Source organism: Scomber japonicus, chromosome 10 (assembly GCF_027409825.1).
Source record: "Scomber japonicus isolate fScoJap1 chromosome 10, fScoJap1.pri, whole genome shotgun sequence".
NCBI lineage: Eukaryota > Metazoa > Chordata > Actinopteri > Scombriformes > Scombridae > Scomber > Scomber japonicus.
Genome location: NC_070587.1, coordinates 18,172,352 through 18,198,101, shown reverse-complemented (window position 1 = coordinate 18,198,101; position 25,750 = coordinate 18,172,352). Strand labels below are relative to the sequence as shown.

Below are 25,750 nucleotides of genomic sequence, written 5' to 3'. Positions count from 1 at the left end.
GCGGCTTTAACTGCGGGGTACCTCAGGCTCTTCCCCACATAGCAACAAACAAAAAAGCAGGGATCTTGCTAGTTGAACAGGTAGAGCCTGGCTACCCTGGTTGAGAGCTAGTATTAATGATGCTGGAGGTGTAGCTGTTAAAATATAGAATAAGCTTTCCCACTCTTCCTGAGATTCATACTTTAAATTAACTGATAAGCATTGTACCAACACATTAAGTCCTTCAGTAAAAAGGAAAAAATACTTTACTGGACAAATATATATTTATTTCCATATTCCTTCATACAAACATATTTTCCAAAAAAATAAACTGTTTTAATGGATGAATCGATAACAGTGCACAGTCATAGCTGTGAGCAGTGTCCACAAAGTAGTCAAAAAAGTGGGTAAAGCTGTATGATGATTGGATATAAAGCAACAGACAGGTATCCTCAACTTTGACACACAATAATAAAAGCAGTAGTCGTGACTCTTCTGCTCTGTTTTGGTCTCCAACACCTGAGTTGTACAGGAGCAAGTGCTCTCAGCACTCTCGTCAGGTACAAGTACATTGGAGAGGTTTTGCTCCTCTGTGCAAAGATTCATTGGATTAGAAAGATAATTATGGGCAATTAAATTGTGACTTCATCCCCAAATGATTAGACTACGGGTGCAGCTTTGATGTAAATGTATCCACCATAACAAGTCACTTAATCTTGGGTTGAATGTGTAAAATCTCATTTTTCTGAGAGGGAGGGGTCGGGGTGCATCATTTTCACTTGATTTCAGTGCACATTTAATATGAGGGAATTTGGTTTTGACCCCCATATGTGGTTTGCTGACGCACTTGAAAGTGAAAGTCAACTGTCACCCTGCCTGTCAGCCCCCTTACATGGAATTTTCCTCTCAGGTTGAAGAAATAACAGATCTCTGTGATGAATTTTAAACTCCCTCTCACGATATTTGTTTGCAGAGATGCACATGAAACCAAGCCCACAGACAAAGCTCCTCAAAAGGTTGACTGAGGGCATAAATGCTCCCTCAACACCAGTTTTTTCAGCATAAAAACTGAGCATTAGCCACATCATCCTCTATCAGTTGACAAAATTATCCTCTTTGATTTCATTCGTGGTGTTCAGGTGGTTGGCCAGTTCTTGCATCACAGCATCTTTGCCAATCTGATCGTTTCTCCTCTTTTCCATGATCACATCCTCCAGGCTTTGAAACTCCAGGACGTGACTCTTCTTTTCTGAGAAGAGTAATTTTAACCTGTACGGCTGCTTCCCAATCCTGATCTCCCCTCCTATTTTGAATTCCCGTTTACCAAAGCGACACCAGGCTGCAAAACACTCCGAGTTTCTCCAGTACAGCGATCTGTCTCTCGAACCGACATGGTCCAGGGCGTTGCGCACAATCACCTCAGGCGGGAGCGCACGGTACCTGTAGAGGCCATTCACTATCCTACCTTTTTTGCCCTGGCTGACATCGGTGAGAAAGTTATTCTTTATCTCAGCCCGGTGCAAATGCACCACCTGGAAGTCCCCGACGTAAACAGCCCAGTGTGGATACTGTCCTGTGGCCACAAACTCCAGCAGGTCTCCCGGTCTGCACTTGTTCAGGAGACTTTCAGCAGACAGTGTGGCGGCTCCGCTGCTCCTCTCATAGACGCACTCCTCTCTGTAGTAAATCGAGCACTCCAACTCGTCCTGGGGGTCAAATGGCTTCTCTTCATGATCCACCCGGCGGTTCTCCGATGAAAAGTGATCTAAATGATCGTCCTGCTCGTCGTCGTCGTCGTTGGAGAAAATATAAGAGACGCCAATGCGCGGTCCATCATCGTCCGGGTCGAACCCATTTGGGTCCGACGTTGGCACCTCTGCGTAATTTAAATGCGTTAATTTCTCAACCTGGTTCCCCATAAAGGTTTAAGGTGGATGTAGGATTAGTTAGCTGAACACGCAAACAGGGTCCACCTGTTCTTGGCAGTGACACCACTCACTTCACCGTGGGGAGAGACGGATGGAGGCGCAGGTTGTTCAGAGTCTCAACTAAATCCAAAGCGGTGAAGACGGGCACCAGTAATCCATGTCCAGCTGTAGGCCTTGTACATCCACCAACTGCGCCGACCTGTACAAAAATAAACAAGACGCTGGCTCAAACAGGGAGGTTAAAAGAAGCCTATCTGCAAGTCAAACTAAGCAGGCGCAGTTTACATTCCCAACAGGTGCGTCAGGTCACACCTGTTGGGAAACCTGACCGTCTGCACGAAACTGAGCCATGCAACCACTTTTAATCTTACTTTTAACACCACTTCAGTGCTGTAACATGTCATCCACACTTCTTGCAAAAACAATTACTATTTTTTTTTCTTTAGGTCAGTCACCGGTTAGCAGACAGACTCACCTGCAGTTGAGCTCCTGAAGGCGGCTTCCTCTGCAGTCACATCGGTGAAATAAACAGGTTTTGGTTCAGTGAAGGCAGCCACGCTCCTTCCTGTATGATAGGCGGTTGTATGGTTAGCTCTGCCGTACAGACTGACTGTTGTATGAACCTCAGTGTTTGTTGCAGCGAAACTCAGCCAGGATCTAGTGGCGGCGGGGAGGTGTTGTCGTTTAAAGCGACAGTACGCTATTTCACCTCATTTACATATTCAGTCTCCAATTTTTCTAACAGAAAAAAAAAATCTTCCAACTGAGACTGAGGTGAGATAAATCTTTCCTCTACAGTTTGATTTGTATGAGATATATTTTTTAAGGATCTCATTTAAGTAAGATGGTGTATTTAATTATTCATTTAATGAAGAGTGTAATACATTTTGCATGTAGACTGCAAAATTACATCTAAAATATAAACCTTTTTAAAAATGTTATAATGGGTCATCTAAATTTGGAATCATTTATAAATACCATAAGGTCATTATTAATCACTTCACAATACCACACATCCACACTTTGAGTCAATTTATGATTTTTCAAAGGTCTTATAATATAATTTAACTGTACCTTATCTTTAAATTAGTTTTAATTCATTTTTAAACTGGAAATCCCAAACTTTTTGACTAGCATCCTGTAAAAAAAGAAAAGAAAAAAGAAACAAAAGAAACAAAAAGGATAATGGCTGAGGGTAGGGTGAAACCCATCCATCTAGATTGTGTGCACCACTTTCTCATGTAATCAACACCAGGTCCCTCTTGACTTTATTGTGCTTTAGGGCAAGTAACACTTTAGTCAATTTACCAGACAATTATTTTAATATTTTAATAAAAAAATATTTTTAATACGTTTTGTCTCCCCCTTCTGGCAGTGCGAGTAATTACACATACATGCTTATGACATGATTCCTAGCTGCTGTAGCCTACTCCATCACTACTGGCTGTAAAATGTTGGATACAGTGACACAACACCCACAAAATGACAAATCAGAATTTGATCCATTTGGTCTGATAACATTTGAAGAATAAAACGCATCTCTACCGGTGCGTCAGTGTGGGAATGTCACCACAGACACCAAATTAAAAAGTCCAGTATACTGTGAAATACAGAAAGATTTATCTGGTAGTGATAAGCTTAATCAGTATTTTGAGAACTCTTTCAGCAGGGGCTTGAATGTAACGACATTCATTTATATGTAAAAGTCCTGCACGACAGCTTTAATGTTCATCTGGTTGTGTGCAGCAGTACAATGGAATGATTTAACGATGAAATCAGATTATAAAAAAATCTCTTAGGCAACTGACATTGTTGTGTGTACATGCACCCATGATGTAACTTAAGGATTAGTTATAAATACCTAAAAAATACTACTAATCCAGAGTAAGCACCATCAACATTAGTTTTCTTCATACTTTTGAACAGGAAATACCACAGCAAAATGTTTGTGATCAAAACAAAAGTGCTGTGGAACTCATTTACTCATGCTGTGGACACATTTAATTCAGTTCTCCATTGAATTTTGGTCAACTATCTGGTTAGACTGTGTTTTCCCATTGAGATGAAAATATACTTCTAACAGCACTTTTTATATTTTGCCTCCAAACATCTTGAGCTAAAGATGTACACATCAGTAATGACACCTTAGATATCAAAACAGTGAGGGATTATATCTGAAATGCACACTGGCTAAAATTATACTTTACAACAGGCCTTCTTCATAGCAGGCCCTTTGACTTAGTAGGAAAAGCACAGGTATCACTACTACTATTACTGATACTAACAAGGCCTCTGTTGTCCTCATGTGTAAGTACCTGTGCTTTCCCTACTGTAACATGACAAAAGGTCTTCCATGAAAAGGGCTTCTTCCCCCAGACCTGATCTGCAGGACACACCACTGCGGAACGCTGACCTGGAACTGTTTGTGGATGGCTCAGCCTCGAGAAACTCAACAACCGGTAAAAACCAAGCGGGTTTTGCTATTACAACACTACATCACACACAATTGTTGCACAGCCACTTCCCTCAAATTATTTGCAAAGTGTGAGCACAGGAATGCAACTATATTAACATCATGGAGATATTAAACAATTTTTATTTCAGCACTAATCAAAGTGCTTTTCTGTAAAGTACTGGTCTCATTTGCAACCTATTGAAACAACCCTGGTCTCAAGAAACGTCTAATTCACTTTAGAGAAGGATGTTGTGGGTAACCTCAGAGAGAAATGGTTTCCTTGACAACTCTGTAGAAGTGTCAACTTTGGCAACAAAACTGTGTGACGGGAATGTCAAAATGTTTGGATTTAGCCTCACAAAGCAGTGAAGGAAAAGCATGACACCTGGATCAAACCACCAGAATTTGTAAATGGAGGAGCAGCATCAGCTGAGCCCCAATGTTCTCCTCCCTCTGCATCCAGCTCCGTCACTGCCCTACCAAGACATCTGTGCCAGAAAGTGAGACTACATTTGTTCCCAGCCAAGGTAAAATCCTCCTTGGACAAGCCAGATATTGAGGCTTACAGCATCCCAGTCAGCCATTATACCTACATCTCAGAGCTTTTGAACAGATGAATGTGAATTTCACATCAAACATAACCGGAGTAAAGCAAACATCTTTGGGGAATTGATTGGGGTTTTTTCAGCTTCGTGCCGGTACGATATTGTGATTGAATTTCCGAAGATATTTGCAGCTCCGCATTCCTCCAAAGAAACAGCTTAATGGCTTTGCTTGTGATATGGCGAATGCAATGCTGACTTACATTTGTGCGTGTACTCCCCACAAATTGAACGGTTGTTGTGAAATTACCTGTGACATAACATGTTGTGCAGTAAACAAGATTAGATTTGGAGGGTGGTAAGTCAAACAGAAGCAGTGGAGAAATGAATGAGCTAACATTACCTAGATCATTTATTGCCGGTTAATGTCTTGATTGGTGAAATGCTCTTAGTGCTGTGTGACGCACTCTGTGTAGGAAAAGAGCAATTAAAGATGTACTTAAAAGATTAGGTTCACCTAGTTTCACATCAACACAGCCTTTGTTTGTTTCTCTTTGGTGCAAAGACCCTTAATGGTGAATGAGAGCATGCAGGAAGGGAGGAATTAAATCAGATAAGTGCATTCCAACAGATGTTAAAGGATGGTTTGTTTATGTCTCAAGTCTAGATTGACTAAATCAGCCTTCTCTGGCTTCATTATCACCAGTGGAGGTCACTGCTATACTGATAATCCCTGTGTACCTGGAGATGAAATGTTCTGCCCTCTTGTGGTTCTTTCAGCTTACTACATTAAGTAGACAGAAATACATTTTTACACTCCTAAATCACATATACATGTTAAATGGTGTTATTTTATGCAAATATCTGCAGCCTTTATTCACATTCGATGAGACCTGAGTGCCCTAAAGTGATCTAAAATGCAAACTAGTCTGAAATTAAAATTCAACTAGACAGCAGAGCTTAAAAAATAAAAAATGTAAACAGCAGACATAAGTCAGCAACTTCAGTGCATTGATAATGAATACAATTATCTGAAAGTCCTGCCAACAAAATATTCCTTTGGTAATGTACAAATAACAATTATCAAGGCATGAGCTTTATGATAAATTACTCAAATTAAAATATTGAGTACTAAGTCCGGTTGCCGTGTCTTTTGTGGCTCTGGATCCTTCTCCTCAGAATCTGGTCAGGAATCAGGTCTGACTCGTTAATGTCTGTGTTTCCGCAACCCACCACAGGACAGCTAGAGGACGGAGAAAGAGAGGGTCACCTTTCCAGGGCATCCAAATGCAAACACATGCTACCAAAAACGAACTCGTAAGGGAACTGAGGCTGGTCACCAGAGTTCAAATCTTCCTGTGATTCCGTCTTTACATTTATTTCCAAGTAATACATGTCTGCTCTAAAACCTTGATACCCTTGAAGACTTGAATGAAGGACTGCTACAGGATGAGAAAATCTAATCAGTTCTTTACCTCATCACAATAGGGAAACTCTTGGGTATTGCTGCTATAATTGTGCATCTACAGTGTGCACCGTCACCACAGTCAGGACTCTAGACGAGCTTCTCTGACGACAGCATAGACCAGCGCTGGGATTTTCATCTATTTACCTTGAGGACCAGCCACATTTAATTTGATTCCAACATCAAAGCAGGATAATAAAGAAAATGTGAATTAAGGCAGACTGCTGGTTCCCACACCCGCCCGCTGAGTTGTTTACCGCTGTAAAACCTGACTCAACTCTCCAACAGTCCTCCAAGGGAGAGTGTCTTACCGGCATTTCTTTTTCTGGCTGTGTTTCGCTTTGATCAAGACCAGTATGGCTCCTTCATCATAGTGGTGGTTGCATTTCTTATTCTTCACCGGGTTAACCATTTCCACCTTGAATACAGATACATAGCAGTGTGTTAAAAAAAAATCAAAACACAGAGACCACAGCGTAGCTACTAATAGAGCAAATCAAGGTGGTTCTTTTATGTTTTAATGAATAGAATACATTATTGTCAGTTTATAAAAAAGAAAAGCATTTAAAAATAAGAACAAGGACTAAAATAGAAAGCTGTGACACCACACATTGCTCTAAAGTAAAATAAAACATCTGCAGGCTTTAGTAGTGTACCTGTGTGAGTGGACAGGTGAAGTTAACTTGGCTCTGTGAAACAGCAATGTCCTCATCAAGCTCCTCCATGTTCTCTTCTGACTCTCGGTTGGCTGAAAACACAACATACATACATAAAGCGTGCTGCCAAATTTCCAAACACATAAAAAAAAGATGAACTGGACCCTTGGCTAGAGAATATCCATCAGGCAAGGACAGGGACTTGGATGAAGCTGTATCGATGGAAAACAGCAACATTTCCCATTTAGGCTGGTAATAAATTCAGGGATTATCAACAGAAGTTATCAAATGCTTAAAACATTAATGGTAACTACGAATAAATAGGGTTACCTAGTAGATGTGCAGTGACCTACATGTGCACACACAAATCTCACCCACTCACACAGGTACACCAGATATCCAGCTCATCCACCCACTCATGTAGCAATCTTTCCATTTTTAGCCCACATCTAAAGTTCACAAAATGTATTGTTGTTGTCCCAGCACAGCTTCAAATATCGAATAACTCAAAGGTCAATCTGTGCTCAAGGTACTTAAGGGAAAAAGCTACCTCTAACACTCTCCGGGTGACGACGCAACAATACAGCCAATAGAGTTATGAATTTTCATCTCAGCCTTTATAACAGGAAGATGCAAGCTTCAAAAAGTATCCCTCAGTAGGAACATGAAGTGATAATAATGTCTGATGGGTAAAGCCTTCACACAGGATATATACAGAGAATAGATTTACTGCATATGAAATGATCTTATACTGTATGATCACCCTAGTTTACAAGGTTTACACAAAAGAATGACATTCACTTGTGTCAGTAGAGAACATAAACGATGATGGTGTTGTCTGTGTGTGTCCACCTTTTTAATCTGTGTGTAATGAGGACAACAATTACAGAGCAGAAAATAACAGCTACAAGGTGACAGCTAAACATAATAATTCAACTTTTCTTTTAGAAAAGGGGGAGTTGTGTGTTTCAAATGAAGCTAATTATCCTGAAAGGGGGGGTAATTTCTCTCCCTCTCCTTGGCTAAACGTCCCTCCTGCGAGCTATTACTGAAGTCTATTATGAGCCCTGAATATATTTCACTGAGTGTAGCAGTGCATAAAATTCAGACCATTTTCCTCCACAGGCCTCACCTTGGTTGAGCGAGTTCTTGATGCTGTCCTTGAAGGCAACTACTTTCTGGTGATTCCGCAGATCAGTGTCAGAGAGTCGGGCTATTCTCTCAGTAAACTGCTCCTTCACATTGTCAGACAGGCTGAACATGGCCTCTGGCTGCTGCGTAGCAACCTACAGAAAGTGAGAAAGCAGGTGTGGCTATTTATTTGACCTTTATTATTAGAATCAACTTCATTGTTTCCCCCTGATATTAAAAACGTCACACCTTGACATTTAGACTTGCCACTGTGATCACTGAATGACCTTCCGAAGTCATCTTTAAGCTATTTCCATTAATTGGAGCCCTTCTACCTGCATCTTGAAGATAGCTACTTCATTTAATGAGTGTAAACATGCTTTTTATTAATTGCGTGTTTTAGACCATGCCAGGTTGCTCTCGTTCACCTCTGATGTGACTTGCTTCACAACGTCAACAAAGTAGTTAATCTCCCTGTCCAGCTTGGCACACTCGAGAATCATGGCCTCCATGTCTTTGATGCCAGGATGAACCTCTCCATCTGTAACGGAAAAAGCAGTTTCCCCAGTTACCTCAGGGCAGCTTGTGTTGATACTACAGTGGTGTGAAACATTCAGATCAATTAATACATTCAACATCTAAAAGTACTTAAGTCATTTGCAACAAATGCTCCAAAAAAGTTATTAATATGAAGTATGCCCCTTACAAGTGTTACAATCCATTATTATTGGATCATTATTATTGATGCATTAACAGGTAAGCTGTGGTAATGCTGTAGCTCATTCAACAATTTAACATACTGTTGAGAAGTTTATATATATGTTGTATGTTTTGTATGAAGGTAAATCTTAGAAACGTGTTAATTATAGCTGTCAGATAAATGAAGTAAAAGTATAAAGTAGCATTAAGTGGAAATACTCAAGTAAAGTAGAAGTACCTTAAACTAAACTGAAAAACAGAATGAGCAAAGCATGTTTGTTTTATTTTTACCCTGAGCTTCCACCAGGTCAATAGCCACATCTGTCACTATGTCCATCCCCGTCCCGATGTCAGTCTGGAACGACTGCAGGCTCGACAACATCCCCACAACGGTGTTCAGAGACATTTTGTTTCACGGTAGTTCAGACACAAGCTAACTAAAGCTAACGTTGACTAACCGCACTTAGCCCAGCCGGCTTAGCTTAACGTTATGTAGCTAATTGGAGAGCAGCTGTATGAAGCAGCAGTGTCTCAGTTCGTGTCGCCGTGTTTCAGTGATGATACTACTAAGATAAGAAGGGGAAAGTAATATAATGCTACAGTACAGGAAAACAACATAGATGTATGTGAAAACAACCGCCTCAAAAAAGAGGGACGACCTAAAAACTTATTTGACCCGGATGGGCGTGGTTAACAGGACGTAGACGTGCACGCTACCGCGAACTCCGTGACCGTCTTCGCCTGTGCTACCTTCAATGCACGTTCATGAGTTTTACATTATGAAAGGTGACTTACATTAGTTTAGTACAGATAATGTAGGTTATTACTTTTAATTTGCCCTATCCACTCTATTAGAATGTCATATCGTGCCTCATTGAACGTTTTACATAATATTCTATTAAGGTTTTTTGCATTTGGTCTCACATCCCTGTACATGGAAATAATTGTTGTGTGCTCAGTGCTCTGTGAGGCCATATGGGCTGAGCATCTTGATGCAAGACAAACACTTTAAATCACACGTTTTGACAAACACAAAGGAGTTTCAATTAACATACACTACCTCTGAAATGTAGTTTGGTGAGGAGTTCCCAAAGTTTTCCATCCCAAGGACTCTCAAACAGAGAGAACACAAACCTTTGGTATAAAATATGCTATATCCACCTGAGAAGAGGTATCCTGCCCCTGGTAACAGAAGTAAGTAATAGAGGAAGGTAGACTGTGGCCTGACAGATGATGAAAATAAATTGCACTTAGTTTTACTGTAGGCTACTTTATATGATAACATGAATTATTTTGGTTAGATGAAAATGAGAAGTTGGACTGTGTGGCAAAGTACAAACTAGATTTATTTCTAAAGCTTGGAAAATTAGGTAAAATCTCTGTAGAAACAATTAGCAGCTGAGGAGAAACAAACCAACATATTATGAACATTTGTGTTTATTTTATGAATTACATTTGGAAGTGGTGATAAGTAATAATACACAAAATTGGCAATTTCAATCATATATCTATGTACAATCTATTATTAGTGCATTTATGACATTTATGGTCTAGACAATGAAATGTGTAAGTAAACAATTAAAAAGGCAACAAAAGCATAATCTTCTGATGAAATGCTTCATCCTGATCTTCACAGTATTGTTCTGAACTCGTCAAAAATGAAACTGGGCACATGGGCTTCAGCCACCTTCAGAACAGAGAGAGAAAGACACATTAAATGACACTGAAGATCTTATCATAGAAGTAGGTCTTTACATACAGTATGACATCATATATATTTAGATAGAATAATCACAAATAAGATATCCTCCTTGCTACCACCCCAGTCACTTTAAAACTGTTGTCATAAAGCACATATTTACAGCACTGCAGTGGCTCTTTACCCATCCAGTGCTACTGTCTAAGTTGTCCTACCTTGCGTGACAGTTTTGTGTACTTCACATAGTCTTCCAAGAACATCAGAGCTCCCACCACATCAGAGGGCATGTCAGGGATCTTCTGACTATAATGAAATCAAATGGAAAGTCAAAAGTGAGTTCATAACACCTTAACTGGAATCAATTCGTGACAATTTCAGATAATTTCAGCAATAATTTCTAAGTCTAATGTACTGTCTGTTTGGTTACCTTGTGCACTGCTCCATGATAGAGCGGATGAACTGACCAATGAGAGCCAAGAACTGATGTGTGTATCTGGAGTGGAACTGCTTGAGCAGGGTGAGCATGCCGAGCACTAACGGAGGCCAGTCAACTGGGTCTGTGGCTTTCCTGCAGGTCATTCCTGACAAAACACATCAGACATGTGATCATCTATATGTGGATGCAGCCATGAGAATCTGATGTGATGTGTGTGAAGTGGTGACTTCTTACTTTTACCACAGTAATGCTCTATGTGTGTTGACTGAGTCTGGTAAGTAGCCAATCCAATTAAAAACATCATTCAAACCATAAGAGATACAGAAGCCAATAATGAGTAATATGCCATGTGGACACCAAGGTCTCAGCTATAAGTGAGACCCATCCAAACCAAGAAAAACCTCTGATACTGTCACTTGCCTTGGTTTTTGCTGTACTGAAGTTTAGGCAGGTGCGCAATAATGAACAGGAAGTTGATGATGGGAAAGTAGGGAAGGCGCTTTGTGGTGATGTAGATCTGCGAGGAAAGAAAAAGGAAAAAAAGGATCAGAGCATCCTGAAATATATATCAAACTAAGCAGCAAGCAGACAGGAGACTGCAGATAATAAACAAAGAGGAAACTGGCTTCAGTTTGGTTTCAGAAAATCAAAAGATTAATATTGATTTCGGGTGAAATATGAGATTAGAATGAGGCTAAATCATTATGTGAGAAGTAATACCCATAATTTCCAAACCTTGTTGAGTGGGTTGTGAATGCCGGCAGCCTCCAGGTAGGCAGCAATATCATACAGAAGAGTGTTGTCCTCTTTAGGGTAGGGCAGAGATGGGTCGTGGTAATGGGCTTCAATATCTGCCAGCAGAGACCTGGCAGGGTCACAATTAAAAATGGACACGGAGTAAACTGAAGTAAGAATTAGAGCTATGAACATTTATCAAGTAAGACTCTTGAAGGCTAATTTGAAAAAAAAATAATTTGAAATAGTCTTTTATTTTTGTCAAAAACTAAAAAAAAGTCATTAATATACTGGGTAAGAGAAACAGTGAATGCCAGACTGACTCCAAAGGCTACAAAACACAAGAAACGTTTCACAGCCTCATGCAGCAGTTATTAGTATTTTTTCATGACACTTCTCAGCACTTTTAGCAATTTTATTGTAGCACAATTATAGTTTTTATATTTGTAAAAAAGTAAGCACTCTGTGGTGAGACTATACTGACTTGTTGAGGTTTTCCAGGGCAGCAGCCAGGTGTTTGGAGTCAAACTTGCAGGAGTAGTTCAGCTCATTAGCAATCTGTTGTCTGAGAATCTGCATCTGACCAACCTACAGGAAAACACGTGCATTCAACATTGTTTTCAAATCATCTTGTCTTTATTGGAAATATCTAATAATATATATGACACAATAACATAGACCAGTACCTTCATGATGGCCTCTAGATATGCGCCCCAGATCTTCTGGGTCTTGGCGACAGCAGTGGCATATACTTTGCTGGCATTTCCTGTAGCAGAAAGAAAAATAGATTTTTCTCAAGGAAGAAAAAAGATCATGTCTGTTGTGGGTTTTCCTAAATGAGTACCCACCCACAATGCCCTGAACTGGGTTGACAGCACCCAGCATGGCTTTGAAGACATCCACCACAGCCCTGTCCCTCAGGATGGTCTTCTGAAGCATTGTCAGGAAGTTCTGATTGGGAGAACCACATTGTTAAACATATTATAGATAAACCTACTGTACTATGTGCACTGAAGATAGCATAAAGGTGCTTGAAACAGCATTCTTTCTGCCTTTGTTTATTTCAGTGAGAGCTTTGCCACCCAGTCTGGGATCTTTGTGTAGGTTAGTTACCTGCAACTCCTTAACAATCATGAAGCAGAGCAGGCGGTCCAGTCCATTCAGGCCAAATGTACCCAGGGTGTTCTGGATCTCAGAGAAAAGCCTGTTGTTGGTCACCTCCTGGTGGCTCTTCAGATCATACCAGGTGTTCAGTTGGTCAATGTAGCATGTTACCCTGTAGAAAGGACCAATATTTATAAATACAGCAAAATTTGGCATCTACAATGTGACTAAAGTTTTTATCTTCATCTTTAATTTCAAGCTGAAATTGTTTCAAGGGAGAAAAAAAAACTTCATAGGATTTTCTGTCATAGGATTGTAATCACTCCTCTTTTCCAATTTCACTGTTAAATGGAAAGAGACGTACTTGGGATCAGTGATTCGAAGGATCTCTCTGCAGAGACGGCCGATGAAGGTGGCAGACTCATCCACTGAGGGAAACTTGGGGATGGGGATGTGGGTGGACTGGTGCACACTCTGCCAGTCCTGGATCTGAATGGAAGAAAGAAAATAATCAACTTGACAACCGGAGCATTGAGCTGATGTCTGTGCACCATTCAGGGATGTGATTGAAAACTATAAAAGGGCATGATATTGCGCTGAGTCAGACCTTAGTCCTGAGGAAGCTGTTGCACTCCTGTTCCACATTGTAGTTGATGATGCGGGACACCTCCTCCTGCCAGATTTTGAGGCCGTAAATACTGACATAGTCCTGGATGTACTCAAACGACCTGTAGAACCCATCCATGGTGGCTGCCATGTCTTTTAATTTGGGCATCAGCTCACTGGTCTGAGAGAGTGTAAGATATATATTCTTGATTAATTTTCCTCGTTGTCAAAACAAGCAGCTTTCAAAAATCAGATAAAAAAGGTGCAGTTAACTACTGTTTGATTTATCTCTAAGACAGACTAAGAAGACACAAAGGCACATAGCAGATCTGACCTTAGCTTTGGGGTTGAAGATCAATCCTTTGTGCAGAGCATAAGCCACCCTCTTCACCAGCTCCTTCCTGATGCCATCTTCCAAAAGTTGCTTAGGATCCACCTAAAGCATCAGAGTGTTAGTAAACTAAAATCCACTACAGCAACTGATTCTTAAACAGCCAGGAGTTTTAAACAAGTCCAAACCCCATCATCACAGCACCTACCTTAATGATTCCAACTAAAGTGGTCTTCATCATCAGAATGCCCTCAGTGAAAATGGAGATGTCATGGGTGAGTTTAGCCACCTGTAATGACGTAAAGCAGAGAGACGTTTGGGCACACAATGACAGATACAATCCAATTAACTTCAATTTGAACAAGTTTCTAGCACTGCATTTATTACATCGACAGTGCGCTCTTTCATGCTGCCGGATAAAATGTTTGTTGCTCTGTTTTCAAATCCCAGACTGCATATCTGAAAGAGCTCGATCTAAATTGAATTTCTACTGAAAAGCTTAACTCTATAACAGTCGCATTTAAATTCAAGGCATTTGACTAATATTACAGATATGCCTGACAATATTAAATTTGGTCTTCAACAATTCATTATCTGCCTGACAAATTCAAATGAGTGCAATTCAAATAAGGTTCCGCTGGCACAATTTGTTTCCCTATCAAACTTTCTTCTCTAATTTGTATTCCACATCAAAAGCCGTGAGTTAGATTGAAAAATGTTCCGATGTGACAGCTCGTATGATTGCCTCAGACTCACATAAATTAGTCCACATCGAAACAGAGTAACTTCGGGCCTCTCTTCTAATAAATCTGCTTTTGATTTCATATTCGATATTGATATATGAAGAAGTGTCACAATTTCAAACAAAACAGCTGCTTTACTTCATAACGAGCCCCGAGTTGAGAGTAGTCCTTTAGCTTGTCCTTGTCCAGCCGTGTGGGCACCTCCATGATGTCATGGATCTGAAGCTTAACGATCTTAGCCAGAGAGGTGAACATGCTCTCTGGGATGATCTGCAGCACCTGAAAGCATGAAATAAAATACCCAAACTGAGCATCAACAGCATTCCCTGTTTGAGGGGTTATAAATCAGGAAGGATATATAAGTGGGAATTCTAAACATCAGCCTAAAATAAGCAGAGATTATAAACGTTATGTGACAGACTGTGTATTTTTCTGTATTTGTACGTTTGTATTCTTTCTATCTATCTATCTAAAGACAGAGGGGTCGAGTTTAGTCTTCTAAAGCAGATGGTACATAACGCTGCAGATGAACAATCTTGTCTACAGCTAGTAGGAGCAAATCCTCTAGCATTAAGGGATATGGCATGTGGCTGATGACACCAGGAAGCAAAAGGATCTCATGGTCACATCTGCTAAGTTGCTCTTTTTGGATAAATTTGCCAATAGGTGGTTTTAGAAAAATGAATCATGACTACAGTTACTATACAGATGCCAAACAATAATGTACAGCATTCATTTGTTGCAATTATGAGGTCACAGGTTTAAATATGGTTGTAATATGCTGTACCTTTCTGACATAAGCTACCAGTTCTCCTGAGTAGAACTGTGAAACACTCAGCAGGTCAGCGCTGTTGGCCTGGTTGATACGCAGCAATGGAAGATCCAGAGCAGATGCCAGCTGATCACACACACACACACACACACACACACACACACACACACAGAAAAGCAAGTTAAAACAGAATTATTTTAACATCACAGCTAAGAATCCTCTACACTAGGGCTAAGTTATACATGTGTATGTGTGTGTTGGGCACAAATGTTCTTCACCTTCAGAAATGTAGCTCTCAGTTTTGTAACCATGGACGGATTGACTCTGATGCTCTCTTGCATAATTGATGTGAAGCTGCAGAATAAAACATAAGTAGGAAAAAATATTACACTTGAGAACAAACTGGTGAGAAAAATCTGCTACACAGACAAAAGAAAAGCACCACAGAGTTAAACAAAAGAGAAAACAATTGCTGCACTGTGGTCTAATTGTGACTGCCTCCCTGTCTTTTGCTATTACCTGCATGCTATTCAGAAGAAGAAAAAAAAACAATCTAAGAAGAAAAACATGCCAGGCAATCAATTATTAATATTGCATTCTATCAAAGATTAATCTTCGTATAACAAAACATTAATCAAAAATTAATCTTAGGTTCTTTGATAGAGATTAATCTGTATATCAAAGACTAATCTTTGGTTTCTTCATGGTTATTTTAATATCTGATATTTATAAGGCACTGCACACATGAATCACTCTGTATGGCTAGTATTAATTACCTGTCAATTATTTGCCATGCGTATGATAAGTCCCCGACTATCTCCATAGTAATGAGGACTTCTTCCTTGATATTGATGGTGCGAATCATTTGGTGTAGGAACTTTCTGGTGTCAGCCAAGAACTGACAGACCTGCAGGTTGGACTCCAACTGGTGGAACTCCTGGACCTGAAGACCAAGGAAAAAACACTTTATAGACGTACAGTATCAGTCAAAAGTTTGGACATTCCTACCCATTCACTTGAAGGAGAAAGTGTGTGTATTCTGTGACTGTATAGAATACACACAATCTTATGTCTGTATCCATTCTGGGCACTTGCCTGGAAGTGTGAAACAAATCAATCTCTAATTTCTGTCTCAAGAGGGTAATTTGTCACCATCTCAGAAGCTTGCTGACAATTTTTTCTGAAAATCATGTTTCTTCTATTCTAATTTTACAACAGAATGTGGCAAGGCAGACAGAAACTAAAAATACTGCCTTGTGGTTGTATGCTTCCAACAACACATGAAGTTGCAGCTTCCATCCATGTCTGTCCAGACTCATAATACTTGTACTGACGACTTCAGAGAAATGTAATAAAAATGTACTAACTGCATTTACTGGTAATGTGTTTTGTGAGGTCACAGTGGCCTTTGACTTTTGACTACCAAAATCAGTCAGTTAATCCTTTAGTCCAAGTGGATATTTATGCTAAACTTTGAAGAAATTTCCTCAAGGTGTTCTTTAGATATCACGTTCATAAGAATGGGACAGATGGATGTATGGACAGACAGACAACTCAATCATAAAACCTTTGGCCACATCTGTCACAAGCATGGAGGCATAAGAATGAGGGCACTGCAAGCCACAAAACATTTCTATTATGTATTCTGATGTGACCCTGTTTATATTCATTTCATAGCAGTTAATTTTGTTTTTTGTTTTGCTTCTGTTTGCAAAAATTGTTCTTGGAGTCCTTTTTTAGCTGTATGCATGACGCTAAAACAATCCACATGAGTGAAGCATCAGTGAAGATTGGTTATCTAAGGAGGGCTGAATCGAGGGCAGCTGGGCTTGCTGCCCTCGATTCAGCCCTCCTCGAATAAAGAAACAGACATAACTCACAGATCCCATGCCTTGTTTTAATCAAACCAAACACCTCTATCTGAGATTGATTACACTGATGAATAGCACTATTTAAAGTGAAAAACCAGGGTGACATCCCCATTATCTCGCTCACCTCAACCAGAGCCTGTATGAGCTGGACTGTTTTCCTCCCAGCAGCCGTAGAGTCCTCATAGTTCAAAGATTCGATCTGCTTTGAGATTTCTCTGAACCAGGCTTGTAAGTTCTCTGTGAAGGTTAATACAGGTATGCAGTACAAGCAGAGGAAGAATGTTATCAAAGTGTTTCACAAGTGGTGGTTAAGCAAAAATGGGTCTAGAGGAGCCACGGTTGCAATGGGCAGAAATAAGTATGACTGATGTAAATGTAATCCTCTCCTCCTTACATGTATTGCATGTGTGTCCTTCATGATTTTTTTTTTCCATGACGTTTCCCTGCCTCAACATTTTCCTCTCAGCAGCTTCAGGTTTAAACTCTTTCATGTATTTGTGCTCCAAGACTGAAATAATCCACATACAGCTGTGGCCGCTTCAGTAACACTTCCTAGCTGCATGTGTAATCCTGCACCTTATCCATCCTAACAGTGTAACTCACCATTTTTTTCCACTCTGGTAAGCGGTTTGACGCCTGAGAAGACTTCGGCCAGCTCAGTCATTCTCTCTGATCCCTCCGTCTTGAAGCTCTCCCACTTGATCTGCTTCTCTGACAGCATCTGCTTGAACATCTGGAAGAGGGGACAGCACAGATGCGGAGTCGATGAGGAAGGGTTAGTCGGATGATATGTGTAATGAGAACATTAAATTTGTGTCTTCTCCTAATGATAGACTGGCTAGCCATATGGTGTCTCGCAGTATGCTAATAAACAACAGAGAGGACACACCTAACGAGAAACACATTTGGATGCATCAACGTGGAATTATTCCGACATTAATTTCACACTTTCACTCTGCCTAAAGAAGTAGGAATACTGACATGTTAGAAAGCACCTCAACACTTACCAGTTCATCCCCCATCATATTAGCTCCCAAACTATTAATGACAGTTTACTTTTGCTTCTGCGTCATTAGCATTTTACAGTATTAAGGAGAGAGTCTTACCTCTTTGAGAGTGAACTCAAACTGAGCGGTGTCGAGCAGGAGCTGGAAGAGGATCTTGGGGTTGTACTTGGAGTCATTGAGCACTTGGTCTTTGATCTGACGCAGTCGCTTGTTGTTTGGATCATAAGCTATAGGACAGAAGATGACTAATTTAAGTAAACTGCAAAACAACAATATACAGTATTATCATTAATATAATCATGATTAAAGGCAAAGCCAGAGATTTGGAAATATGAGCTTAATTTGAGCACCGGAGCAATGTCCTGTACTTATGTACTTAATTTTGGGTGATGACATCAACTAGAAATTGGCTAAACTCTAGTTCTAACGGGAAAATCTTCCCAAATCTCTCACCTGACTCTGCAGAGTGTAGCATCAACCAGCGGATTGCCACATTGCAGTCCCTCAGACAGTTGAGCAGTTTGGGGATGTTGTCCAAGATGATCTCCTCCCTGAGGAAACCTTCCTTAAGGAGCTGTTGCACCTGAGGCCTCAGGCTCTCCATGCTAGCTGCATAGCGGGTGGCCTAAAGACACAGAGATGCTGATGATGTTGGGATGTCCTCTTGGATGATTAATTATTCATTCATTCATTTACTCCCACGTCGTTAAGATGTATGGTAATGTCTACAGTGCAGTCACGAAACCAGAATCAATCAGTTGCTTCCTCTGTGCATTACTGCTGTGAGTGCAAACCTCTTCATGATTGTGGCACTATGAAGGATTTTTTTATTAGTACATGTAGCTCAAATACAGTTTGCGATAAATCACCATCTTCTTATCTCACAAACGAGAAAAGTTAAACAATGTCTTTGGAAAGTCACTGATTTCATTAACTTGCCTTTGGTTCAATTAAGATTCTGCACAGTTACACAGAATGACTTACATATTACGTGGACACTGTTATCAGTACCTTCACGAAAAGACAGTAAAGAGATTCTGAAGACTGTGTGACACTGAAGCCAGTCCAATTTCTTGGACTGGCTTCAGTGTCACACTAGGACCAAAGAAGTTCATCTCTCCCTCCCACCCATGTGGTGACCAGTACTCTCTCTTCCCACCCCAGTAGTTCAATATTACATAGTATATAGATTCATAGATTTACCACAACACAGCAAAGTGCACTTCCATATATTATAATGCCATACTTGCAATGCATATTCAAGCCAGCAGCTGTTTAACATCTGCTGCTGCAGAGGCCCGTGCCTTGACAGTCCTTTCTTTAGCCCATGTATTCTAGCTATAAATTGTTCAGTGTGTACTATGATTTTTGTTACTATAAGACCTGCAAATAAAATATGAGATTTGGAGACCATGTGTCTGATTTCTGACATCCAACATGACATGAAGCTCATGGGTGTATAAAGAAAGCCCCCGGGGTACACCATAAACATGCATGGAAGATCTGAGTTGCAGGTGTAGGAAAATTAAGAGCCAGGTTATTTGCAAATCATTAAACATTCTGAGACCCTCCTCATTACAGATCTCAGACAGAATATGGATACCTTTATTGCTCCATTGGCAATTGAAAAAGGGACTCCTCTGGTAAGAGGAGACACATTATGGAAAATGGGACTGTGGGTGTGCCACTTTAACTGAAAGTGAATAGCTTTCTCTACAGTGTGCCAAGTTGATAAAAGGAAAGACATTATGGGGCCCAGCTTATTTTTGGAGCATTTAAGGGACAGATTAGAGTATACCAAGTATTATAAACAATAAGGAAAAGAAATTCTTTCCTCTATAGCCCACCATAAACTGATGCATTGGGGTCTAACCAGACCGATAATGGACACAATCTTGAAATTGGGGACAGTTCGGTCTCTCCGGCCACATCACAGAGTTGACAGTTTGCCCCTCCAAATAAATTCCAAGATGAGATTGTGGAATTTATTCCAGTAACCCTCAGGGGAAGAAAAGGGTAACATATTGGAATAAAAGTTTACCCTCCAGTCAGCTTCCACTCTATTTAAAATTCTCTGGAAGTTTTTAATCGTAATAGGGAAGGGGGAGGGGAAGATATCCACACCTAGGTATCTGAAGGACTTAACCACTGGAATGTGAGATGGGATGATCGAAGGGACAAGAAATGAGTTGAGTGGAAGTAGAGATGACCAGTTGATTTTGTTACCCGACAGCAAATCCATTTTCTTTTTAAAAATACCTGCTCTTTGATGTTGGCAGAGTCCAGGGTGTAGTTGAGAGCAATCTTGGCAGCTTTGTATGGTTCCCATGCCTCCACCAGGTTCACCGTGATCCCCATGTAGATACTGATAACCTGCAGTTAGGTAACATAAAAACACTTTGGTACAACAAAAAATAAATGGATGCAATGAAACACTAAGAGGAAATAAGTCAGACTGCATAAATTATAAAATATTATTACCATGAAATAGTTTATATTCAGTCCCAATCCACTAGCATGACATTATATGTACAAAGTGTCTCACCCAATTGTCAGGGAAGTACTTGTCCACTATCTCCCTCATCTTGGCCTGCTGGGTGTGCAGTATGGAGGGGCTGAAGTAAAGGCAAACATAGAGCATGGCTGCCTGGTTAGCCAGCGCTGTGCTGCGATGCTCTGGTAGAGGATAAGCAGACACCTGAAAGAAGGAGGAGAATTTTCTGTTTCAGGTCCCACCCAGAACATTTACCACAATCTATCCACAACTTTGAACTGTCTAATGATGGCAAAAATGCAACAGTTGGTGGTGTGATCTGTTAAAACTCATATATTAAACAGGGGTTGGGGTGTGAGGGTGAAATTGTCCTCACTTGGTTGTATATATCGTCGGAGCGCAGCCTCCCAATGACCATGCTAATAAAGGTGTTACTGATGGGAACCCTCTGGAAGTAGCTCTCTGGATAGTTGACTGGTCGTTTAGCTCCAGCTTGGCTTGAGTAGCCAGTGCTGCGCAGGAGTTTACAGATGTCATCCAGGTTGGAGTCGGCCGATGAACGGGCAGCACTGAAGAAGATGTGAAACAATACAGTATGTTTCAAAAGGTGGTATGTATTTGACATTGTATCTGACATTGGTATAATAATTTGATTTACTGAATAATTCTGTCAGTTCATCCTGCTTCTGTGCACCTGACATCAGGAACTAACAAGATGTCCACTTGTGAACATGCTAGCATTATATATTTAAACTAATGCTCTGATGTAAACTCAAAGAACAAAGAAAAAATGAGTGCATCCATATTTGTATTAAATTGCTTTCTCCTTTGATGCATACTAACATGAAAAAGGGTAGTTTGCAGCTGAGGCGGAAAGAGCAAGATAAAAAGAGAAGACAAGGTACTTTAATGTTTACCGTCTTGTATTTTAAGCCAATGAGTCAAGTAAAATGACTCAAATATGCTGTGAGCAAGGTCCTTGGCTATGGGAGTGAGTAAAAAGCATCGAGCATGTGAGTCAGTGGGAAAACGTTGGATTTGTTTGTGTGGGTGTGTGACTCACAAGCGTACCTGTATCTATAGTAAGAAACAAGCATCCTTTCTCTGACCTCGCCTTCAATTTTGTGGTCAATAACCAGCAACATGACTCCATATAAGTAGAGAGCCTCGCACTGGGTGGAAAAGAGAGGAGAAAAAATACAATCAACTTCTGTGCTGTTGCTTAAATTTGTAATTTGAAGGGCCAGGCATGAAAATCAATCTATAAATCAGCAACACAGGCAATTAATTTTGTTAGGAACTCATCACAAACAGATATCTGGAAGAATAAGGTTAGCTTGTTCCTGTAATCTTACAAAATTAAAACTGATTTGCATTTTTATTACTTACTAGGAGCTGTTTCCCATCCTCATTTAGAAGCACAGTCTCAAGGGTCTGCTGAATATAAACACCCTCATGTAGGTCATCCAAATATCTGGAGACAGGAGAAATAATTATCAGTACATCTTTTAATATTGTTTTTCAACTTTTGTGGTTTAAAAAGAAGGAAAAAGACATCAGACACAGGTAAGGACTTTGGGTCTTTCTATTATAAATTCAATTAAAAACTCACTTCATGATTTTGTATTCTGAACTGCAAGTGAACTGAACCAGACTCTTAGATAACCCTGTCCTGTCTTACCTGTTAAGATCCACTATATATTTGTGGACACTCTCAAAAGCCAGATAGAACCTGGACAGAATCTCAATGTTGTTCTCTCTAAACTCCTCATCCAGGTCCTGAAGTTCAGGTTTGGCTTCCAGCTTCCCCTCATAATACTCTGGACCCTGGAGAGGAAGCAAGATTTCGTAACCATGAGCGTGCAATTCATACTTTTGTCTTATACTGTACACAATGCTACCAAAAGAGGAAAGAAGCAGTGCAAATGTTCCCTTTAGAGAACAATCATTTTCATAAATCATTCACAGAGGTACAATAGCATTTACAGCAGCCCTACAAAGACTTTACTGCAGTAATGTAGCAGTTATTCCAACCAGAAAGAAAATTGGGAGTTGGAAGAAAACCCACCTCTATTTACAAGTGCCCCTAATCAAATATGGCTTGCACACTTATCACATTAGAAACTCAGCATAAAATTAGGTTCCCCATTTCTTCATTTAAATTTTACTTAATCTGGTAGTTCCATTGAGATTGAGATCTAGCTTTCAAAAAATACCTGAAAACCAGAAACAGGCTAACTCAGACAAGCACACAATCAGCATACAGAACAAAATAACTACAGCCAGGGAGCCAACGAGAATCAATAAAAACATTAACAAGAGTCATAAGAAACATCAGATAATGAAGTTTTAATGTGTCCAAGGGGAGTAAAAGAACCTAATTTCAGAGCAGTTTACAGATCATTTAAAAGGCGCATCGTACTCAAAGCCAATTCTGTAAAGATTAAGTAGTAGCTGGATCGTGCACTGCAGCTACAACATTTAAATGTGGCTGAGAAGAGACTTGAGGTAGTTTGGAAGCTTAAACAATAGAGCTTTATAGATGATGTTAGTAGGCTGGTGTGAGTATTATTTGACAACCAAACTGTTCACAGCCAACAAATGTTTTTCCAACTCCTGCCCTGATCCACTCCAAACCTTAAAGTAGCTGAAGTCACAGATAATGTCTCCATATTTCTGCTGGTCACTCTTGTCCTTGAGCCTGAAAACTGGAGGGATGAAGTCAGAGAGGCGCAGGAGCTCGGCAATGATGGCATTTCCTCTGGACACTATCCTGAGGATGGCCTGGCCGCACAGGTTGTTCTCTGCCAGGAAGTCCACCATTGCAGCTGCAGGAGGAGGCGCAGGCGGAGGAGGAGGATAAAGTGGATGCAATACTCAGACACTCCTGTTGTAAGAGAAGAAAAGGTATGTGTGAATACAACAGATAGTTTTGAAAGAAACAGAGCTAGACAGACTAGTTTCATCATTGTAACAGCAAGTATCCGCCCTGCTGAAGTGTCCCTGAGCAAAGCACTGAATGCCTCCTACAGTAAGCTACTGCAGAACCTCAACTAAAAAAGAAAGTCAGTTACTTCCTATGAGGATAAGTCACATAAGTGTCAACTGTCAGTGTCAATGTATTAGTTGAGTCCTGTGCATGTTATACAATATGTTACTGTATATAATAAAGCTTTAATGCAACATTTAAACACATAGCCTACATATATTTAAACGACATATTTAAACACCTACAGCTTTCCAACATCCAGCTTTCTCAAAGACACGTCAAAGCACATAAATAATGGCGACTAATTAACATGCCGTTTGGTTTCTAAATGGAAGAGTTGGAAGAGTAGTGCTATTATATTAGCCCTTTCCATCATTAGAAAGCTAACGTTAGCACGTAGCCTGCTAGCTAGTTCCTCTGATTAGCATTGAAGCAGCAGACATAACATGTAAAGATGCAAACATGTCAAGTAAACTCACTTCTTTTACGCCTTGATGAATTAATTTAAACAGTTGAACATTTTCCCGTAGAGAGAGAAAGCGTTGCCTCTTTGGATATACTCTTCCCTGTTTACTTCCTCATGACCAATCACATGACTTCGCCGCCTGGTGTGTTCGATTCTTGTCATTCAGCTCGCCGGAGACGAACGGGAACAAGTCTAATCCTCCCCACGCTTACAGTAGATCTCGATTAAAAGTTATTTGTGCTTTGTTTTAGAAAACATTGTGTCTCATAATCCCTTTTAAGCGATCATAACTCAGCAAATATATAAATCTGAAACAGTGTGATGTTTTTAATGTCAATCACAGCGATTTATCAGCTAAAATAATAGTAAAATTAATTTTTAAAAATCAATTTAACTCAACAGAAAATAATAATTTTGGTTTAAACTTATCTTCCACTCCTTTTACAGTAAGGAAAATCAGTTGTGCTTACATGTTTCATTAGATGGCGACAGAGATCCACTATATCCTCAGTTTGTCCATCACCACACTGTTGGGTCTGTGAGTGCAGATTTCTGACTCCACATGGATTGATTTATTTGCAAGGACCCAGCAGTGAGAATAAACCTGAACAGAAATTTAACCAACCTACCCTGGAAAACCTTAGAGATTAATTCACTAGAGGATGTTAGCCCTTAGTACAGCATATCCTAAAATATATATTCTCAGAAGCTCCTAAAGCAGGGATGTCAAACATGCGGCCCGTGGGCCATAACTCGCCCGCCAAGGGGTCCAATCCGGCCCACTCTCCTTCCTTCCTTCCTTCCTTCTTTTCATCCCTCCTTCCTTCCTTCTGTCCTTCCTTCCATATTTCCTTCCTTCCTCCCTTTCTTTCCATCCTGTCTTCTTTTCGTTCCTTTTATCCTTCCTTCCATCCATTCCTTCCCCCCTTTCTTCCTTCCTTCATTCTGTCCGTCCATCATACAGTATCTTTCTTCCCTCCCTCCTTCCTTCCATCTTTCTTTCCTGTCTCCTTTCCTTTCCTTCCTTCCTTTTTTTTCTTCCCTCCTTCCCTCTATCTTTTTAATGGTCCGGCCCACATGAGATCCAATTGGGCTGTATGTGGCCCTTGAATGAAAATGAGTTTGACCCCTCTGTTCTAAAGGGAATTTCTTAACTTCAACAGCAAATCATTCAGTATTCATAATCATCTATCTATGACAAAAATCAATTTAGACAGAGAAATTATTAAGCTTGATTGTAAATACAGGAGCCTACCGCCCACTGTTCATGACCGACATGTGGTCAACATGGATGAATAAGCTTAAGCCCTTGTGTTTCCTTCAAATTCTGATTGAATTGGACTTTTATTGCCAATAAGTCTAACACACTGGCAGGTATTTCCTTTAAGCAGTGTGAGCCAGAGGTTAATAACAGTCATATGGAGAGGGCTGTTTGTTTGACCTGTTATTTTTGTGCGTGGCATAGTGAGGTTTCATTTCAATCCTGTACCATTTGATGCCACAGTAGATTTTCTGCTGTAATCAATCAACTTTCATATGGTAAACATATTGTAAATCATCTGACACAACACTGTCGTGCCATCTTAATTGCATTTAACTTTGATATGTATAAGGCTCTCAGCTTTAGTGTTTTCTTATCTTA

General features: G+C 40.2%; 3 protein-coding genes across 3 annotated transcripts; all 3 read right to left on the bottom strand.

The window, feature by feature from the left end:
* Window positions 1-232: 232 nt before the first annotated feature.
* lratd2b (LRAT domain containing 2b) lies at window positions 233-2,571 on the bottom strand. The gene is made up of 2 exons (XM_053327067.1): window positions 2,383-2,571; window positions 233-2,106 (listed from the first exon to the last, which is right to left on the bottom strand). The coding sequence occupies exon 2, from the start codon at window positions 1,896-1,898 to the stop codon at window positions 1,074-1,076; it is 825 nt and encodes a 274-aa protein (XP_053183042.1). The 5' UTR covers window positions 1,899-2,106; window positions 2,383-2,571; the 3' UTR covers window positions 233-1,073.
* A 2,749-nt stretch (window positions 2,572-5,320) lies between these two features.
* On the bottom strand, window positions 5,321-9,487 carry nsmce2 (NSE2 (MMS21) homolog, SMC5-SMC6 complex SUMO ligase). The gene is made up of 6 exons (XM_053327068.1): window positions 9,147-9,487; window positions 8,585-8,697; window positions 8,158-8,311; window positions 7,026-7,117; window positions 6,681-6,787; window positions 5,321-6,147 (listed from the first exon to the last, which is right to left on the bottom strand). Exons 1-6 carry the CDS (start codon window positions 9,259-9,261, stop codon window positions 6,036-6,038), a joined length of 693 nt encoding a protein of 230 aa, XP_053183043.1. The 5' UTR covers window positions 9,262-9,487; the 3' UTR covers window positions 5,321-6,035.
* An 809-nt stretch (window positions 9,488-10,296) lies between these two features.
* Window positions 10,297-24,213, bottom strand: washc5 (WASH complex subunit 5). The gene is made up of 29 exons (XM_053327049.1): window positions 24,122-24,213; window positions 23,291-23,481; window positions 22,335-22,480; window positions 22,043-22,127; window positions 21,725-21,825; window positions 21,030-21,222; window positions 20,705-20,857; window positions 20,419-20,532; window positions 18,613-18,784; window positions 18,259-18,386; window positions 17,756-17,885; window positions 17,277-17,389; window positions 16,058-16,224; window positions 15,560-15,635; window positions 15,297-15,407; window positions 14,648-14,788; window positions 13,975-14,055; window positions 13,770-13,871; window positions 13,437-13,616; window positions 13,194-13,318; window positions 12,839-13,001; window positions 12,574-12,676; window positions 12,412-12,491; window positions 12,210-12,313; window positions 11,726-11,855; window positions 11,411-11,507; window positions 10,982-11,135; window positions 10,770-10,857; window positions 10,297-10,542 (listed from the first exon to the last, which is right to left on the bottom strand). Exons 2-29 carry the CDS (start codon window positions 23,474-23,476, stop codon window positions 10,486-10,488), a joined length of 3,480 nt encoding a protein of 1,159 aa, XP_053183024.1. The 5' UTR covers window positions 23,477-23,481; window positions 24,122-24,213; the 3' UTR covers window positions 10,297-10,485.
* Window positions 24,214-25,750: the final 1,537 nt, after the last annotated feature.

Bases quoted from the DNA above. Each gene is read 5' to 3' on its own strand.
- lratd2b (XM_053327067.1), bottom strand. From the start codon at position 1,898: ATGGGGAACCAGGTTGAGAAATTAACGCATTTAAATTACGCAGAGGTG.
- nsmce2 (XM_053327068.1), bottom strand. From the start codon at position 9,261: ATGTCTCTGAACACCGTTGTGGGGATGTTGTCGAGCCTGCAGTCGTTC. The intron at 8,312-8,584 runs GTGAACGAGAGC...CACTTTCTGTAG, and splicing joins TGAAGCAAGTCACATCAGAG to GTTGCTACGCAGCAGCCAGA. The intron at 7,118-8,157 runs GTGAGGCCTGTG...TTGTGTTTTCAG, and splicing joins CAAGAACTCGCTCAACCAAG to CCAACCGAGAGTCAGAAGAG.
- washc5 (XM_053327049.1), bottom strand. From the start codon at position 23,476: ATGGTGGACTTCCTGGCAGAGAACAACCTGTGCGGCCAGGCCATCCTC. The intron at 14,056-14,647 runs GTAAAGCAGCTG...ACGTCATTACAG, and splicing joins AACTCGGGGCTCGTTATGAA to GTGGCTAAACTCACCCATGA. The intron at 13,617-13,769 runs GTCAGATCTGCT...ACACTCTCTCAG, and splicing joins TCTTCAACCCCAAAGCTAAG to ACCAGTGAGCTGATGCCCAA.